Source organism: Cibotium barometz, chromosome 48, assembly GCF_041138505.1.
Source record: "Cibotium barometz isolate CiBa-2024 chromosome 48, ASM4113850v1, whole genome shotgun sequence".
Lineage (NCBI taxonomy): Eukaryota > Viridiplantae > Streptophyta > Polypodiopsida > Cyatheales > Cibotiaceae > Cibotium > Cibotium barometz.
In genome coordinates, this window is record NC_141093.1 from 33200349 (window position 1) to 33220993 (window position 20645).

The following is a 20645-nucleotide window of genomic DNA, read 5'->3' on the forward strand; positions in this document are numbered from 1 at the left end:
TTTTATTCTGCTTTTAATTGGGATGTAATGGTTCATGGAATTAGTGCAAGTGTTTTGGGTTGTCATTTTAATGCAATACTTTTATTCAGCTCTTGAGTGAAAAGAATAATAAACATACTCATGTGACGATGAGAGAGAGAGAGAGAGAGAGAGAGAGAGAGAGAAATCCTAGAGAGTATTGTATTGGTGAAATGCATTGTGTAATGGTTCATGGAATTAGTGTAAGATTGTTGTGGGCTATCGTTTTAATGGAATACTTTTATTCTACTTTAGAGTGAAAAGAATAATGAACATACTCATGTGACACGAGAGAGAGAGAGAGAGAGAGAGAGAGAGAGAGAGAAATGCTAGAGAGAGTGGGGAGAGAGAGATGCCTAGAGAGAGTGATAGATAGAGATGCTAGTAAGAGCATAAACTTAACAAGAGGTATATGTCACACACATGTAGCCAAAAAAATCCCCCCATTATTTTAAAACCGCTCGCCCGAAATTACTTCGCCAAAAAAATACCCCCGCACAAGAAACTAGTAGAACACAAGCAAGCAAGAGTAGAGAAGAGGGAGAGGTTATAGATATTCTATTACAAGGGAATGGATGTGCACTTCTTAATGTCAAAATGACTTATTTACAAATGGTTACACTTTTGTTGATCATAACTTAAAAATAGTCCCAGATGACTAGTTCTAGCCTTAAGCAAGTATATACACGAAGTTTGTAACTTCACTATTTAGAATTAAGAAAGTATATATACAAAGTTTGTGACTTACCTATTTGGCATTAAGAAAGTACATACATGAAGTTTCCCTATTTAATATTAAGCTCATTGCTTTTTGTATGGTTTAGTACTGTTTTACAAAATATTGTGCTATTTGATGTGGAATTATAGTGGTAAATCTTGTTAACCCCAAAATGGATTAATATTCTCCCCTTCCTAATGTTGATCACATCCTTGTGAGAAGAAGTTATTGATGCTTATGATGTTGCATAGGAATGTTCAATGATCATTGTTCCTCCTGAAAGAATAGGGTAGGTTAGTTAGTAAATGAGGTGGGGATTTCTATAAGGGATTACTTTTTTTTTCCCTCTTCATTGAGGCTCTACTGAGAGCCATCCAGAGCCACTAGAGTCACTATCCACATATGAATGACCCATTGACTCCCTATTGAAACATCAAGCTAAAACATCAAGCACAAAAGGTCGATCTACCTTTTCCATTTCTTTGCATGATACATATGTACCTACATCTATCCTCAACTTACCTACCTTTTCCATTTCTTTGCATGATACATATGTACCTACATCTATCCTCAACTTACCTGACCATGGACTAACACTAGAGCCACTATTAGAGGAATCTCCATGTCTATCTATCCTCAACCTACCTAACCATGGAATAACACTACATCTATCCTCAACCTACCTGACCATGGACTAACACTAGATCCACTATTAGAGGAATCTCTAGGTCCATTAAGCACCTATGATTACTGCTCTACATGTGGGGTAGCATCATTAATTCTTCAATATACATCTTCATTTGCCTTCACTAGTGCATATACCAGCTACTCATCTCATCAAATACAACATCTCTACTTACCCGTATCTTACGTGTGGTAGGATTATAACATCTATAAATTTTTTTTGCTTCAAAGCGTAACCAATGAAGATGCATTTTTTTGCCTTTGGATCCAACTTTGTTCTCACTTCATTGAAAACATGCACATACACAATACATCCAAACACTTTTAAGTGAAACACATCTGGTTTTATACCTGTAAACTTCTATTCAGGCATCATACAATGAACAACTATAGTGGGGGTCCTATTTATAGTGTAAACAACAGTTGTTGCCACTTAAACCCAAAAATAATTTGGCATATTCTTTTTAAACATCAACGCACGTGCCACTTCTGCAATGTGCCTATTTTTCCTCTTTGCAACACCATTCTGTTGCGGCGTGTACCTTCATATAAGTTAATATCTTAAGAAATCACTGAACTCATTGGAGAAATACTCTCCCCCACCATCTAATCTTAGGAATTTTATTTGCATGCCCTTTTTCTTCTCGACCAAGGCTTGGAAACTCTGAAAATGAGCAAATACCTCACTTTCTCCTTCATGAAATAAAACCATGAATGAATGTAATATAAGACCTGTAACCTGAAAATTTTGTTTCAGTATTGGTCGATGTCTATATATCCAAATCTAGGGCACCAGAATTCACATACTAAATATCTCCAGATCCTGACACATCTCCTATTGTGGAACTGAGATATGTTGTATCACAAATAGCTGCTCACGTATGTTATCACCACCCTGTTTACTTAATGATGTATAGTTGCCTTGCTGTAGCTTTTCACTTTTAATATCAATCTGCTTTTATAGAAATCCTTTGCCATGTGCCTTAGTTTGCCATAGTAATAACACTATCCTATTTGTACTTTGATTTTTTTACCAACTACCTCGGCCCTTCTAGCTCCCCCTGCCTCTAGAGTGGCCTCTTCCACTTGCTTGTACATTTGAATCTTGTTGTTGTTGTTGCCCCTGATTTTTGTTTGCAAAATAGCCTCCACCTCGGCTCTCGATGATGATCTCAATCTATCTCTACTTGTATCTGAGTAGAAGGCCTGCTCATTTGAATTTCCATAGAATGAACCTCCCGCAATATTCATCTCCTCACAGATGAGAAGAGCAATCAATTCCGGAAAATTTGAAAAGTCCTCTCAAGATCCAATGGAGGTTTAAAACTAGCTGTATAGGAGGATGCCTTAATCTAAAACAATGACTTCTCTGTCTGCTTATAGCTCTCACAACTACCGAAGACGTTGCTCCGAAATCAAAGAGGAAAATAGATGGAAATACCCTTATCCATGTACCGCTTTCTTGCTTGCCTTTGTTCTTGCCTCTTGCTTTCCTCCTTTAGCTCTCACACAAACCATAGCTTTGATACCATAAAAATAATGCAGGGGAGAGGGAAATCTTGAGTTTCTTTTTGCAAGAAAACACACACACACACACACTCACTCACAAAAGAGAGAGAACAAGACACGAAAGATAGAGATGGTTGGTTGAATTTTCTTTTATCTTCTTGTCTTCTCTATACAACCATATAAGAGTACATACTATAAGGGAAAGTACTCTCTAACTATAACAACATACAATGGCCAGTCCATTGTGTGAACCTAACTATATGAGTTGGTGCTATAACTATGCCATAACTCTAGTACTCCAAAGTGGTTGTCACATAACTTATAATCCAGTGGCGACATATCAACCATGACTGCTAGTGGCATAAGTGTAGAAACTATCACCCAAGTGGGTTATCAATGTCTGCAACACCAGTTGAACTCGATATCTCAACATTTATAGACTAGATGTGTAGTCAAAAAGGTCCTCTAAATGGTTTCAACAAACTTAAATTATGAAATGAATTATGATTCTTCGAGTGCGCTAGTAAGTCTAATCAATAGGTAAAGCCATTAAATCATTTGATAATCTTGAAAGGTCCATAGTACTTTGGCACCATCTTGATAATAGGACATTTCTCCACACTTTCTTTCCTTCTCTTCTCAATGCGTGATAAAACATAACCCTATTATGCATAATAGGACATAGTCCTCTTCTTTAAAAACCATTTTCCTTCTCTTCTTATTAGCTTGTGCAATGTTGAAGGCATCTCATGCATAATTTCACATAATTGCTTCTATTTTATGCAAAAGCCTTGGGATGGTACTAGCAAAGGTTACCCCCACAAATGATCTCAGATGATGCATGACTAGCAGTTGAATGAGGTGTGTTTCTATAAGCAAATTGTAAAAGATGTATATATTTATTCCAAGTTTTTTTCCAGAGAGTGGTTAAGTAGGCTTTGAGCATATCTAATGTAGTGCTATTAGTCACTTCAATCTTTCCATTGGATTTTAGATGTAAAACTAATGAAAAATGCAACTTAGAGCTCAGGATCTCAAATAAAGCTATTTGAAAATTACTACATAATTTTGAAACTTGGTTAAAATTTATGATTTTGGGTAAATCATGTTGACAAAGATCTAATTCATCTTCCATATGACTTCTTCTTCATGATCTTCTTGGGTTAACTATTTATCTATTTGGCCTTTTGTATGTTTGAGCCATTGGGAAAATGGAGGAAGAGATATATTTGAAGAGATTAAATCTCTTTCATGGAGTGTTTGGCTTTCAAGCAATTAAGAAAACCTCTACCCTCCATATTTCCGTCTTCTCTCCACTCTTTAGCAAGCCGGATTTTACCTGCTACCCCTTTTGCAAGATGGAGCACATTATACAACCTTGCAATAAAGAAATCAAGTGGGGCTCATATGTTCTTGCCCAAGATTATAGAGCACATTATACAACCTGACAGTAAAGAAATCAAGTAGGCTTCATATATTCTTGCCCAAGATTATAGTCTCCACTTAACAAGGACCAAAGGTTACCATCTTACAAGAATCAATGGAAATGATGACCCATGTTGCTAATAGAAATAGAAAATATTGACTTTTGTATATTACATACAACATCATACTTCACGAATGGGTGATTTTTTAAAGACTAGTTTTAGAACTATGTATGGGTGTTATGAGTTCTTGGTTTAACCATTTGGATTCACGAATGCACTCGCTACTTTCTAGCACATGATGTGAACAACATCTTTCATCCATATCTAGGAAAGTTTATGATACTTGTATATAGTAGGACCCTAAGCTAGGCTCTAGCTTGTCTCATTTTCCCAACTCTTTTTTATACTCTCGCAAGGTGAATGTCTTCTTGCATGCATATGCAATGTCAAAAGTAATAATTGGAAAAAAATGAGGGGCGACCTTTGACATCTGGTGCAACAAACGATGCCCTAATACCTCCTTTTTTTTTTGCCAACAAAGGTTATAAGCCTCTCATTTGCATACATGCTTCAAGCTCCAATGAGTCAAAGTAACTTTTTTTTTTTTGGGATCAATAATAATAATATCTATATAAACTTAGAAAATGTCCAAAAGAACTGCAATAAAACCAAGTAAAATCTAAACTACTAATCCAAAAATAAAAAAGCTCACACTTTTAACTAAGTACACACGGACTCCTTGGTGAGTGTCTATCAAAAAGCTCACGCCTTGGGTATGTGACATACAAATGATAAACAAGATGAGATGGTTTCTAATCCTAACTATGCAGGAGGGCACTCATAAAAGAGTCTTGGCTACTATAATCAATAGAGAGATAAACCCTACTGCAAATACCATGAGTGCGTAGAAATCAAGCCCAAGACTCAGATCCACAATAACTGAAGATACGAATGGATATTTCACTATATCCAGGCACATGGTATAGTGGCCATTAACGAGTTCCAGTTGGGGCAACAACAACTCGTCGATCTGTTGGCGAGTTGGATTCTTGGGGAATCCTTGTACGAAGGGTAAAATTCGGTCGATTCTCTCGAGGAAGTCGCTAAAGCAACCTCCGCACCTCGACCAATGAGTCATGGCGCTCGAAAGATCGGGTAGTGTATTCTGCGAGACAGAGAACCCACGCCACACTTTAATGTTTTGTTTGTTCATAGAGGTCCTTAAAATACTCTTTACATTTGTTGGTCTATTGAAGCAAATATGATATGCTTTGGAGCTCATTTTGATTATCATCTCATATATATAATATGATAGAGATTATGACATATATACCTTGGTGTTGGTTTTTTTTTTTGAAAGAGATTTAGGGTAGAGGGGGCCATATTCGTGACACATAAGAAATTCTCTCTGCAAGCCTTTAATGAAACACCAACATCATCATTTTCAAAAATTTCTGATGCACAGGAGTGATACTATTTCTAGCTTTAATTTGTAAAAACCGCAATTTGAACTATTAGTGGGCCTTTCCCATCCACACACCCACAAACAGGCAGTCCCCATGGCCCCTTGCAAGAGGACTCGAACCCAGCACCTCCATTAAAGGACTCCAAGCACGCAACTACGCAGATGTGGTCTGAAGCTGGCTGGATTTCTAAGAATGGGTACAGAACATTACATATAATGCTAGTTAAACTACCAGTAGTCTATGCAACTATGCCAAATTAAACAAACTGTTTATTGCAAAAACATGGAGAAGCAAGGGGCAAGCTACAGAATTACAAGGTTTTAACTTTGATTTGTCTAATTTTACAATTTATTTTATGATATTGTCTCTTAGCTCAAATTCATCTAACATCTTTCACACTGCAATTAGAGACCACCCAGTATGGCCGTTGTAGAATCTATGGCCATTAATGTCCCACCCTGTATGGTCTTTGTGGAATCAATGGCCATTAGTCATCTTCATCCTCACCGTCCTCCTTGACTCCCACCCAGTTTGTGAATGCAAACAAAAACTCTTTGAAGGTGATCAAGCCATTTCTATCCCAATCCATTTCCTCTGCATGTAATAACATTAACTACTTCATTAGTATTTTGGAGATAACAATAAAGACTACATAGCTCAAGCCTGGAAAGCAATGGCTCAGGAGGGGTAAACACAAACCAAATCTTTTGATGCCAATTTGATCATCGACCTTCTTCCCTGATGAAAACTCATTTGTAGCAGCTATAATCTCGGCTTTGCTCACATAACCATCTCCATTTTTGTCAAAAAAGAGGTACGCATCCACAATGGTGTCAAAAGTGGCTTCCAGCTCTGGCAACCCAATTCTGGATCTCTGATATGAAAACTTTGGTCAAGGAACAGATGAAATCTCTGATCTGTGTGTGGCACCCTTTTTTCAGTTGTGTGTGTGTGGTGGTGGTGCCGGGGTGTGTGTGTGTGTGTGTGTGTGTGTGTGGAAGAAAACAACATGTCATGAATGGATACTGAGGTCCCTTCATTAAGAGATTTTCCAAGCAGATAAACAAGCGCCAGCACAACAATGAACTCCTTGAAGTCCACTCCTTTGCTTGCATCCATATCGCTCTCTTGATGGAATGATTTGACTTCCTCATCTGAAAATGAGACTTTCAGCTGTCGGAAACACTCTTTCAGCTCATTTAAATCAATGGTTCCACTGCCATCCTTATCTGCACACAGAATAGAGACGCTATTGGTCCAAGCTTGCAATCAGGCACTGTAGTAGAACAAGCTGACATGTGCACAAGTGGTCCTGCAATTAGAATGTTCAATTTATTTTATTCTAGATTATGCAAGCTTTGCCTATAAAGGCTGCCTTGAACGTATTCATGGAGGCGCATTTAGAAAGGCCAAATCAGATTGCCATTTTTGCAAGATAATGTGTAGGCAAGCATGCATTGCCAATAAATTACCTTGCACAAATTTAGCTCTCAGACCGTGGTCAAATACCCCTTACATAGTAAACGAGAGCAACATTTGAAGGACATATGCTTGGAAAATTGGTTAAGCCTTGGAATATTGGTTAAGTGTGCTTGAAGAATGGGCATCCTAGTGTGCATGGGACACAACATCTTCCATTGGTGCATGCTATCCTAAACGACACTCATTCATCTAGTATTGGCCGGACTCCCTATGAGGCAGCCCGGCATTTGATCACCGTTTCTTGTCTCTTCTTATGAGAATGGTGTCGCCATCATTGGAGGCCAACAAAACCATGGAAACATTTTCAAAGATTATTGAGTCCATAAGGGAGGACCTATCCAAAGCACAAGAAGCTTAAACCAAGTCTAGAAGAGATGTCAACTACAAGAAGAAAGATTGGGTTTTTCTCTAAATCATGAAGCAACCATTGAAGCAAGTGGACAAGCGTTGTCCCAAGCTCTATTTCCGAAGCTTTGGCCCATTTCCCATTATGAAGAAGCTCAGTGATGTATCCATGAAGTTGAAGTAACCAAACAGTTGAACCATGCATGATGTCTTCCACGTCTCTGGCCGTTTTGTTCACCGTTTAATGACTGTTTTTTGCACTGTTTTTGACTGTTTGGAGAGCCGTTTGTTGGGCGTTTTTTTGGGGTTGTTCATTGCTTTAGCTTTTGCTTGCTTGCCTTGGCCCTTTGGTTCCCAACTTGCTTTTGCTTGAGCCTCTCTCTATTATCTATATAATACGCCCTCCCCCAACCCCATCCTCACAAGTGCTCATTGCTCAACCCTCCCCTCACAAGTGCTCATTGCTCAAGTCTATACTCTCCCTTGAGTCCCCTCTAGGCTCTCTCAAGCATCTCCCTCTTCCTCAACTTTCAAGCCTCTCCCTCTTGAGTCTTCCTCAAGCCTCCTCCTCTTCCTCAAGCCTCTCCCTCCCTCTCTCTTTCCTTCTCCCGAGACCCCTCTCTCCTCTTTCACCATGAGAGAAAAGCATGAAGCCTTTACTTTGCATGCCATTACCCATGAGAAGAACGAGGAGAAGTCGGGGGCATGGAAGTGGACTTCCAAGTATTGTGGCAACGCCTACACTAGTAGTGCCACTAGGCTTCTTGCACATCTCTCCAAGATGGGGGGCAAATTGCACCTTGCAAGATGATCCCTGGAGACATTTCCGATGGCATTGTGAAGAAGTACTCCTTGCTTGGCAAAGTAAGTGATAGTGGAAGAGTCTCCCCTACCGTTGCTGCCACTCAAGACGAAGTCATCCCACCGGCAAGGGATACATTCTCCGCATCCTTCTCCCTCTTCACCAACTCCAACCCCTCATCAAAGAGAACATTGGAGGCACCATTGGAGTAAATGTGGCCTCTCTCTCTTCGGTCCGAGCAAAGCAACAAGACGCAAATGTGGAGATTGCACGCACGGTCATTGAGGCAATCTCGCATTTCGTGTCCTTAAAACTCCTCAATGGCAAAGGATGGTGAGGGCCATTGCCAAAGGAGAACCATGCCATGGCCCTTGGCATGGTATCACCTACGACGACATGTGTACGAAGGCACTTGATGAAGAAAAGGAGAGAATCAACAAGACCCTCGAGCCCGTCCAAGCGGGATGAGCAAAGTATGGGTGTTCCATCCTCTCTGACGGATGGACCGATAGAAAGAAGAGGGGGCATCCTCAACATTCTAGTATCTTGCCCTCTTGGCACTTGCTTCTTGTGAGCCGTGGATGCCGGAAAGGCAAGGAAGAAAACCTAGGGCGATTTCATCTAACGCCACATTCGACAAGCCATATAATTTTAATTTTTGAGTTTGAAGCTTGAAAGTTTGGCCTTTGCCTTTTACTCAACTTTCAAGTCTCATTTATTTTTCTTTTTCATGCATCCATCATCCTTGTAGGTTGGCCCCGAAAATGTGATTCAAGTGGTTACGGACAATGCGTCTAATTGCCGCAAGATGGGCCGCTTGCTTGAAGCAGAGTTTAAGTCCATAGTATGGACTCCTTGTGTCTCTCACTGCCTTGACTTGCTTATGGAGGACATAGGCAAGTTAGAGTGGGTGCAGACTGTGGTGACACAAGCCACTCAAATTGTCACTTTTTTTAGCCAAAAAGTCAAGCCACTTGATCCAAAGTATATACTAACAAGATAAATAAGATTCAAGAATAATTCAATAACCACTTGGCACCAAGTTACTAAATTATGTGTAGATACTAGAATTCTGAACATTGTTTATTTTTATTGTGGATTAGGATTAGGATTGCTCTTCAGGTGCATGTGAAAGGAACTAGAATTCCTACTCACTTATATACATGAAGTTACGCAATCGGTTGAGCACGAGACAGTTAGAGCGGCTGATCTATTGCCACAATAACTTGCACATGGTGCGACGATATCAGCCAAGCTAGACAGGTATATTGTTATGTAACATGTTAGACTTACATAACTTTCAATGTTTTATTATTTAGCTCCTAATCAATTATAAAACTTGTAGACAAACGTCGATGAATTCAAGTTGACGGTGGATACTCTTAAAAGTGTCCACAAGGAGCGTAACGCAAAGGAGGAGACCATATCTACAAAGCTCTACAAAGAGCTAGAGGAGATTGATAGACTAGTCTTTTGCACTCGTCGTGGCCACTGAACTAGAGGTGGAGTACAGGTTCAGCCTATTCTTACTTTGGCTCCTGAGGCTCTGATCGCCCAGTTGCTACCTTTGTCAGACGTGGCTCCACAAGTCGGAGCTCTACCCCCGCAGTGGTTAGAGTTGAGGATGCATCCATTGCAGAGTCTTCTTCGACAGTTCATGGTGATATTAGGGAGGCCGAATATGATGATGAGGGCAACGTTCTTAGCGATGGGGATTTTGGTGGGAGCTCGGAGGTGTCCTCCTCTAGTGAGGATATTGAAGAGCCTAGCGACAGCTCTAACATAGATGATGACATAGACTTCTAGCCTTTATAGTCCTCTTTAGGCTTTTTGCATTTTGAACTCGCATTTTTGTACTTGCCCATGCGGCATGCCGACTTTTGCAGCTTTATATATATTCATGACTCTTTGACATGTCACATGTACATTTGTCTACTTTCACTTTCTATGCAACTTCCAAGTTGCAACATTCTAAATTTTTATGTTTTGGGTAAGTTATAAGTTGTAACTTCTCTAAGTTTTGCATCTATATTTATATTTTTAAGTATTTTTTAATGGGCCATATCTCCATTGTATTTTTATTTTCAAAATTTCGCGGTACGTTCCAAGACCGTATTTGAACGTACCGTATTGAATCGAACTTTTCGTACCTAACAACTTTTCGTCCATGTCTCATGGTTGAAGCCTTATGTTGCACCATCTTCCAGATGAGCAACAACCTAGAGTGGTCGACGAGACAAAAGTAATCGAGCCCGAAGATTCAAACAATTCTACACCAAGTAAGTTCAAGGACCAAGGCACTCACGAAGTGCTTTGGCTCGACGAGACCAACAGATATTGGCAGACTACTTGGATGCCATGCAACTCTTGCAAAGCTAAGCAAGAGGGAATGTCACATGCATCCATGCATTGAGGTGCTATGTGACACATTGGTCAATGCTACATTGTACAGCATTAGAACCCTTGTAGGAATTATTAATCGTATGCAGTGACCCATTGTGAGCCCTAGTTGAGGGACATGTCAGGCACAAGAGCTACGTAGGTCATTCCAAGCCTTAGGTGTCAGTGTTCGTCCCTAAACCCACTTGAAGAACAATCGTATATAGGTCATCCTAGCATTTACATGCATTTAGTAAGCATACAGAGCATGGGCATAAGCTAGCCTTATGGCCAGCCTGTGGGCCACCAAAAGGGGCCATCCATGGCCTTAGAGCCTAGTCGACCAATGACCTACTCCTGGCTTTGCCCTTCCGTGGCTGAGAATGAAGACATCAAATCATAGCCCTGTAATCGACTGTACACTCCTGGCTAGCACTTCGCCTACAAAGAAATGCTCTGTGAAGTCCAACACTGAGGAAAGCATAAGAATATGACGATTTGGCTACCCACGTATATATATGCACCAATGCTCCTAATCGGCCAGTTATAAGATTGTCAGCCTGTTTTTATTCTTCACGACTGCTTCATGTGAGCCCACAACTGCCCAAGTGCTGGCCAACTGCTTCTATGCCTGGCCGCCTTCACACATCTAGCCTTTCTACCACTTCTTGCCCTTTTTCTGCTGCCAAGAGGCTATTGCTTGCTGCCCATAGGCTATTCCTATCCTCTCATTGCCCTCCTGTGCAGCAAGTGCCCAACTCAGGAGAGAACCAGAGTTTCAAAGCAATATTCACACCCTAGAGCTGCCTATTGGACTGCTGACGCTTGGGTAAGGATCTTAATAGCAATGGGAAAGTCCAGGTGCATACATGTCTGACTAATTCAAACATTGTGGTATAAGTTACATAATCCAGGTGCTAATACGATGCCACATTGGTTAAAAATACCAGGTCACATTGAGCTTGGCCATAGGATAAGCCTTCTAAGTTACATAGAAAATTCACAACGCAGAGAAAGATGCGTGGAGAATCAACAGACATGCAAGGTGCAGACATACCAAACCTCCTGAAAGTGACTCTGACTTTCTCAAAAGTGGCATCGATCTTTGGAAACTTCATGATAATGCTGTCAAATGCTTTTATAGAGCTTTTCCCAGCCGCCGCTCGCTCTTTCATTGCATTAACCATTCTCAACTCGATTGTTGATGGGCCATTCAACTTCTTTTGCTTTCCAACTTTTGATCCCATTTCCTGCTCAACTTCGAAGTCCTTATGCAATTCCTGCACACAAAGAAACATCGATATGATTTTCTCGTGTATGGTGGAAGTCCAATGTTTTGAGGCCTGAGAAAACACAAAGGAAACTTGACCTTGGTTCAATTAGGAACAAAAGCCAGCACTGATGATGCCCGTGCAAAGTAGGACGCATTGCTTATAAGCTTGCAATAGGTTTGGGGCCTTACACAAGGAGCCAAAATCAATGAGACTTGTTACACAACCACCCACACTTATCAACCGAGGAGATCTGTTGAGGATGGTCCGACAACCTTGCCTATCCAAATCCAAGGGTAGGGAATATTGACTACCCAGCCTGAGAATTTGACTCTATGAGCCAAAAATTTCAGCACTTAGTCATCTCTTCAAACAGAAGCTCCTCTTGGCATGCCGCATCTGAGAATTCGAGCACGTCCTCCTCCCCCAGTCCCTATACCCACCAGAAAGATTACTCACTGGTTAATCACCTTCTATTAAGCTAACTTAGACTCAGTAGCTAACTTAGACTCACTGGTTCATCACCTTCTATTAAGCTAACTTAGACTCAGTAGCTCAATAGGCTAGGACATTCCACAGGAGATCCTTCTCAAAGGCCAGAACATAACATGGCAGATGACCACAAGTCTCCTTTATTTTGTAACTAGGGAAGAGACCACTGCATTTATCAACATTTCCCACCTTTTGCTCAGTCGATAGTCTACCCATTTGTGCTGCACCTGGTCCCCAAAGTCTAGAAGACACCCCATTGGTGCGTAGCTAGGTTATATATCCATATTAGCCATCTCAACATCTAGAATTGCCACGGTGTTGTGAGCAAAGGCCTACACAAACATCTGCATCTCCTACAAAGCTTTAAACTGAAGACTGGACCATCCTTCAAAGCAGTAAGACATGGTTGAAAAGAAATGCCAAACAACAATCATAGAATCGGGCAGCCTTGACATAATCAGCTTCTAACCTTGAATCCATACACTGTTGTATTCCTAGAATCAACCATGCCTCAGCTGGAGAGCTTTGATGGCTTTAGTGAACGAACTGCTATAGCATATTCCCACTCAATGAGATCATAGGCTTTCTCAAATTCCTAGTTCAGAGCATGCATACTTGCTGGTCTGTCTTGTTGGCATGCACCAATTGATGGTGCAATGCATTTTTAAATGCCGGTGGGCGCATGACCTTCCTCTAGTTCGGACCATATCTGATCGACAGAGTTCATGCTTTGAAGTTTCTTGGATTGATACTAAGCCCCTTTTGGTCAAGTCTCATTGGGCAAGCCACCTGACTTGTAATAATATCAGGGATGCACAGGGCTTTTACACGCTTGCCATGGAACAAGAAAAGACAGATCTTGCCCATCGGCAAGCTTGTACTGGGGCACTCTTGCCCATCCATCTTGCACATTGCATTCAAGTGTGTAAAGTCCCTCAGGATGGTTACATAGTGCACTCGAAAGAGCGGTGGTGGGCATACTTCATGGATGGAAAATATACACCAGCAATGAGCATGGACAATGGTGTGTACAGACCTTTCAACAGGCTCTCGTAGAGCCTCCGTTTTGTGCCCTTCCACCAGCAGGCAAATAAGTGATCATTTTAACAAACACGTGTGAGCATGCCAAAATGCATAGCTCAGTTGGTAAAACAGCTGCACTGGAACCTAAAAATCTTGGGTATTATTGACAATGTACCATGAGTGTTGCCTTTGAATGTATATGGGTATACACATGCACCATGATGTGTTGCCTTTGTATGTATATGTGTAAGCACATGCATTTCCACATGTGCAAATCATGCATCAATTATATGTGTATGTACGTGCAATTTATATGCGAAAAGCTAATATATGTGTATGTACGTGGAATTCATAATGCGAAAAGCAATATATGTGCGTATACACGTGTGATTCGCAATGCGAAAAGCATGTATAATGTGTATGTGCATGCGATTCGGAGTGTATGCACATACATTGGAAAGCATTCATGATGTATGGTGTACACATACTGTATATCCTGTGTATGGGTAATGCAGAAAGTATACATGTCTGTGCGAAATGTAGCAAAAGCCTGTAAAGTAGAAGTTTCCTAGTCTCTGCTACAGTTCAGGTAGACAGCACAAGATAAAAGCTCAAAGTACAGCAAGAGATTATTAATCAACCGTTAAATAACTTGCAGAAACCCTAAATAATCCGCCTCCAAACAAGGATGTTGTCACAATTAGAGAGAGAGAGAGAGCGCGTGTGTGTGTGTGTGAGTGAGTGAGAGAGAGAGAGAGCGTCGAACCTTTGGTGAAGCTTTTCGCGTTGTCTGGAGACAGGCGAAAGGTTTGATGGATTTAGAAACAATAGGTTGACGAGGAATCACGACCCCTCACAAAAATGAGTCATAAATATGGGCTCCACACCATAAATTAATGTTGCTTTTTTTTGGAATAGGGGCATACAACGAGTGAAAAAAATATTCAATTAATTAATTGAGGGAACTTAATTATATAATTTATTAAGGTTTGACTTTAGGATTAAACCTCACGTAATTAAATTTTTTAATTTTTTGATTACTGCATTTTTTTTTCCAACGGTTGCAACTGCTCAAATAGTTGCCCACAATAGAGGCGCGATCTTCCTCTGCATGCTCCTACCAAGCGAGCCGCGTAACGTCCCCCAAAGTTTCTGTGTTTTGAAATAGTTTCCTGTATGCGAGGTTTTCAACAACCTCATCGTTTGTATAGTAGGGTTTCAACAACCCCCTCCAATGAATAGTGATTTTGTCTGTTTACGATGAACTGTGTGACGAGCCTCGATAAGTTCAATCATTAAGTAAGCGTGAGCCTGACGAGCCGCATGGCTCCTCAAAACCCAACGTATATCGAGATGTAATTTTCGCTCCGCTACACGGGTGCCGCGGCTTCTTAACTGCGCCTGCCCGATGGTGAAAATTCTAACTCCATAGGAATTTTTTTTGGTATATTTAAAAAATATCTGTGGTGACAGAATTTTGATCAGCCTTGTCTCTGTGGAGCTATGATTTTTTTTTCATAGCGAGTAGAAATATATGACAAAAATGTGTGTGTATATAATATATATATATATAATTATATCAGCATGTACACCTGCTATTACGCTGTGGATTTTCATGGCTAAGATTGAAAAAACCCTTGGTTTGCCGTAAAGTTGACTAGTACTCAACCCGCACGTTGTTGCGACATGTAAAAGACATTAAGAAGCGAAACGCAGGAATGGAATACAAAGGGTCAATGGAAGGGATTTTTTCCTCTTATTTTTTGGAAATCGAGAATTTCTTTTTTGAATACAAAGGGTCAATCGGAATACAAGGGGTCAATCGGAATACAAAGGGTCAATCGGAATACAAGGGGTGAATCGGAATACAAAGGGTAATCGGAATACAAAGAATTGGAATACAAAGGGTCAATCGGAATACAAGGGGTGAATACAAAGCAATCGGAATACAAAGGGTCAATCGGAATACAAGGGGTGAATCGTAATACAAAGGGTCAATCGAATACAAAGGGTAATCGGAATACAAAGAATCAATCAGAATACAAAGGGTCAATGGAAGGGATTTTTCCTCTTATTTTTTAGAAATCCAGGATTTCTTTTCTCTCTCCTCTCCTTGTGCCTTGGTTGTCCATGGTTAATAGATAGATAGATGAATTAAATTCTGATTTTTTTGTTCTATTGATTTGTAGATTTTTTTTTAAAGGAATGCCTCGTTAGGACACACCATCTCCTTCTTTTGACTTTGTGGAAAAATTTGTTCTTTTTTCTAGCAATGGCAACGATGATTGCAATTGTGGATACTTAAACTCACTCAGGTATAAAGAAGGCCTTGCTTCATGTTACACATACTAGTTGCATGTTATAGGAGTTGGGGAAAATTAATAGCCAAGAGGAGTACGGGAAATTTTACTTTGTATCTATTTTTAATGATACGACAATGCAGAATACAGAGGCTAGATACAAAGTGACCCATAGCTCTTGTGTGGTTGCAAGTCAAGGGTATCCACTTTTGGGTCATGTTTGTGATTTTGGGACACAACATAATGTTGCATCATCTGTTCTTTATTGACATGGACAAATATAACGCATTACTAAACCTCGTTTGAGGTGTCTTGCCTTACCAACAAACCTTGATCAAGGTCGATGAAACGTGGTAATGATGACATAGCACCCCCAAGCCTCAAATGAGGTATATGTGCTAATTAGCGGTGGCATCATTGCCACATATGCATGCTAAGGGCACACCTGACCTAGCATGAAATACCTCAATGGAGGTGTGTATTGCAGCACACACATTACGCAAGCTACCTCAATTTAGGTCCAATAGTTACGCTTGGTGAACCATGCTCCAGTATTTGTCCATGGTTGAGGTTCAGTTTTATGCATGGTCTGATGGCCATAAACCTCGATTCAGGTTCAACATGTATACATGGCACACCATGCTATAATATTTGTGCATGGCCATGGTGGCCCATGATTTGAGTCGAGGTCCAAATGAAGTTTCATGCATGGCAAAGACCATACTCTAGGTCTTTTCTTGCACTATTTCAACCATGGACAAATTGAAAAGACCTGATCATTCGAGGTATATATTTTGTTTTTGACATTTTGGCCTCATTTCTTCACTTTTCCAAGAGAAAACACAACTTTTGAAGATCGATACTCTTTTGAATCATAATTTTTGAAAATAAATAAATTAGGATGCTACATATATATATATATATATGTATATATACATATACATGTATATATATATATATATATATATATATATATATATATATATATATATATATATATATGTATGTATGTATATGTATATATATGTATATGTATATGTATATATATATACATATATATATATATATATATATACATATACATATACATATATATACATATACATATATATATATATATATATATTCAGAAATGACAAAGAGAAAACAAGAATTGCATAGGCAGTGAAGCTTAAAGACATCTTCTTAATCAAAGAGGGAGGCAAAACTTACTTGTATTGAACTTGCACAGTCAACAGATTGAGTTTAGTAATGTGTAATCTCGTATTTTGTAATATGCAAGTGTTGTTGATTTTAGAGCTTTGTAATTTGCAGAATCCATTAATGGATGAATAAAAGTACATATACACTTTCTTGTAAACACACAATTAACATATGTATGTACATATACATCTTACTATATATAAAAGGAGAACGATTTCGCTCATGCCGCGTGTCCATTTCTTTTAGCTTCCTTGGGCCCTCACCTGCAATGCCATCCCCAGCTACGCCACCCTCTATATCTACGTAGAGCAATGTCGTCGTCTGCATGCATGCACTTCAGACTTGCAGATTTGCAAAGCCGCCCTCCCTTAGACTTGCAGATTTGCACAACCGCCATCCCTCAGACTTGCAATCTATCTACGCCCTTAAGTAGACAATTACATAGCCTAATTAATTCTTTAAGGTTAATATTATCTTCCACGATTTGGCCTTGATTTCTGGCATTTTGAATGTGCATTCTCAAACTTCATAGTTCTCAGATCTTGATACTAGGATGCTAACTTTTTGATTCCATGGGAATTTTAGCCATAAAAAATGAAACATTTCTATGGTTTTAGTTTTGAGGTTGTCTTTCATTGTTACGAGTTTTCTTTTTTTTTAAGGAGTGGGCACATAGACTTGCAAGAACCAACGGGAAATAGACTGACAGCTTGCATTAATATAAGCAATATTCTTCTTTGCTTATATATATGCACACATATATGTACGTTTGAGTGAATTCGGCTTTATAAAAATCCTTTGGGATGGCGACAACCACCGTTGTAAGGGCATGATGGTGAAGAAGGCGATGGCCAGTCTATCAACACTAATGATAGTTAGAGATTCTGTGTGTGTGGAGAGAGAGAGAGAGAGAGAGAGAGAGAGAGAGAGAGAGAGAGAGAGAGAGAGAGACATTATGGAAGTGGAGTTTATGGATGAAACATTATGGCTTGTGGGGCTATTTGCGTTTGTTATGGGACAATTTATTGTGTTTGTGTAACGCTAAGCCTGGCTTTGTGTTGGGCAATTTTAATGTATGTGAATTGCCGGAAGATGCTTCTACACCTCATTCTACTATGGATGGGCCCGAGAGGCTTAGGTGGAATGTGTTTTCCAATCAAGTTTTGAAACAAGATACGTGGCCATGGCTACGCCTGCATGAGAGAGGATTTACATATGCCTCTTAATAGTACGTGGGTAAAAGATCTCATTTGGACCGAATGTATATTTGCCAGTATGATTTGTTTCTATGAGAGATATTGTCCATGCAGGTGGAATACAATCATATTTTGTCACATCATTTCCCTTTGGTATTGGAGATGCATAGCCATTCTGTGGATGCTTATATGTCATTATTAGGAAAGGCTCCTCCTAAGGTTAACCAGACTTTCTTGGAGCATATTGTTTTCCATCAATTTATGTTGCAGGTGTTTCAAAACTTTCGAGGCCATGTAATCTCTGTTGGGGTGTCATCTTTTGGGAGTGTTGTATGTTCAATATTCAAAAGCTTGCTCCAATCATAATGGATTGTACCACTTTGAGCCCAACATGCATAGGCCAACCCTGAGATTTCCAATACACAAACTCATCATTTATCCTTGCATAAATCCTTGCCAACAAAGCGTGTGAATCAACATCAACTCTAATTGGATAACCAAAGTTGATGCATCCCCTTTGTATGACCTGCCCATTTTATCCTAAACCAAGAAAATCGCTCTCGGTTACAGCTTATCAGAGAAGATTTCTACATATTAATGTATAACCCTGAAGCAAGACCAAAAGTATCCTAAATAGCCATAGCCTTCTGAATGTTATCTCTTTGAGCCTTAAGGAACATGAAAGAATCATCTTCCAATGCTTGGCCAACCATCTGCTCTCCACTTGGAAGAGTAAGCCCTACAACTTTACCATCTTCCACTGGCTTATCCAGTCGAGATAAGATTGGATGTGTAATAATTGCAAACAAGAGAGGACTAAGTGGGCATCCTTGCCTGACCGATCTCGTCAAATAAATGGGCTCAATCACCCCACCATTAATCATAAGCCTAGCCATTGCATGTTGGCTAATAGTATAAATCAAAGAAGACATGTGAGGGCCAAATCCCATAGCCTACATAAGCTGTGAATGAAAAGACCAAAACTAACGTGATCATCATAAGCCTTTTCAATATCCAGTTGAATCATAACAACCTCTTGCCTCAAAGCCCTTGCATAATCAATTCCAATTTGTACATTCAGTATATTTATCAAAATATTCTAACCTTTAATAAATCCATATTTCCTTAGATGAATCAAAGTAGGAAGAAATCAGTGCAACCTGTTAGCCACCAAGACCTTTGCGAATATCTTATACATGGCTCCCATCAATGTGATTGGTCTCCATTGGCATAGATTGACTAGGGATGGAACTTTAGGCAATAAACGTACAAGCCCAATCTTCCAACTCGCAGGCATGATACCTGTATTCCACACCTCTTAAAAAATAGAAGCGAGAGGGACCTTCAACTCATCAACATACTTCGTGAAAAGCTCATTGGAGAGCCTATCCCATCCTAGACTTTTCTCTTTAGGCAAATGATTCAACACATCTTCCACCTCATCCGTAGAAATATATCTTTTCAATTTATTTACAAAAACGCTGATATGTGGTGATGACGAACCTTGAAGCGAAATAAAGACACTATAGCTGCAATGACATCAGGAGATATGATCTCCTACCGACCCAACAAATGGCGGTAAAAGTCCATACACGCATCTAGAACACAAGTAGGATCAATAATAAATACTCCTTGCCTATCTTGCATCCTGACAATATTCTCATGTGCATGCTTTTGCTACAAATGGGCAAAGAACGTATGTGACTTGTTAATTAGAATCCATTAGGGCATCCATTCGAGCCATAAGCTTATATCTCACATATTGATTCTCATGCAATGCTGAAACCTGATGGGACAACCAATCAATAGCTATCTCAATGTCAGGGCAAGAACTGTCCTCTTGAACCACCTGGTTCAAATCAACCAACAATGATTCTAGGTTTAGCAACTTCTCCCTAAAATATGATGCATTATGAATCAATCTTTTTTCTTGCATTTATTACCATGGACGCAAAGCTTTACATCAGATACGATAGCCAATTAGATTTATGCTATGGAAATGAGCAGGAAATAAGCCAAGGCAGATGTGGATTTCTTGGGAACATGTTACTACTTCGAAGAGGAGTGGAGGGGCAGCCCTATTAGATGTCAGACTATATATAGTCACTAGGAGATGGCCTTTATTGCAAGATATGTGTGTATCTCAAGAGCCATGGGTGGTAATGGCTAATTCCCTCATAGAGGAGGTCGCACTTGTGCATGGTAATACCAAGATTGATGGTACATGGTGGGATGTATTGAATAGTTCCCAACAAGTTCGAGTGGTGGCTTCATCTCTCCTTTCTCATCATTTGATGATCTCATGGAAGGAGGTGTTGGCACACACTAAA

General features: G+C 39.8%; 1 protein-coding gene across 2 annotated transcripts; it reads right to left on the reverse strand.

Moving 5' to 3' along the window:
- Positions 1 to 6125: 6125 nt before the first annotated feature.
- Positions 6126 to 14422, reverse strand: LOC147611095 (putative calcium-binding protein CML21). 2 transcript variants are annotated; one of them, XM_086785192.1, is made up of 6 exons: positions 12327 to 12389; positions 12200 to 12244; positions 11888 to 12110; positions 6849 to 7051; positions 6522 to 6696; positions 6126 to 6416 (listed from the first exon to the last, which is right to left on the reverse strand). In XM_086785192.1, exons 3-6 carry the CDS (start codon positions 12075 to 12077, stop codon positions 6310 to 6312), a joined length of 675 nt encoding a protein of 224 aa, XP_086641318.1. In that variant the 5' UTR covers positions 12078 to 12110; positions 12200 to 12244; positions 12327 to 12389; the 3' UTR covers positions 6126 to 6309. The 2 variants fall into 2 exon arrangements, with proteins under 2 accessions (XP_086641318.1, XP_086641319.1); XM_086785193.1 differs by lacking the exons at positions 12200 to 12244; positions 12327 to 12389 and adding an exon at positions 14383 to 14422.
- Positions 14423 to 20645: the final 6223 nt, after the last annotated feature.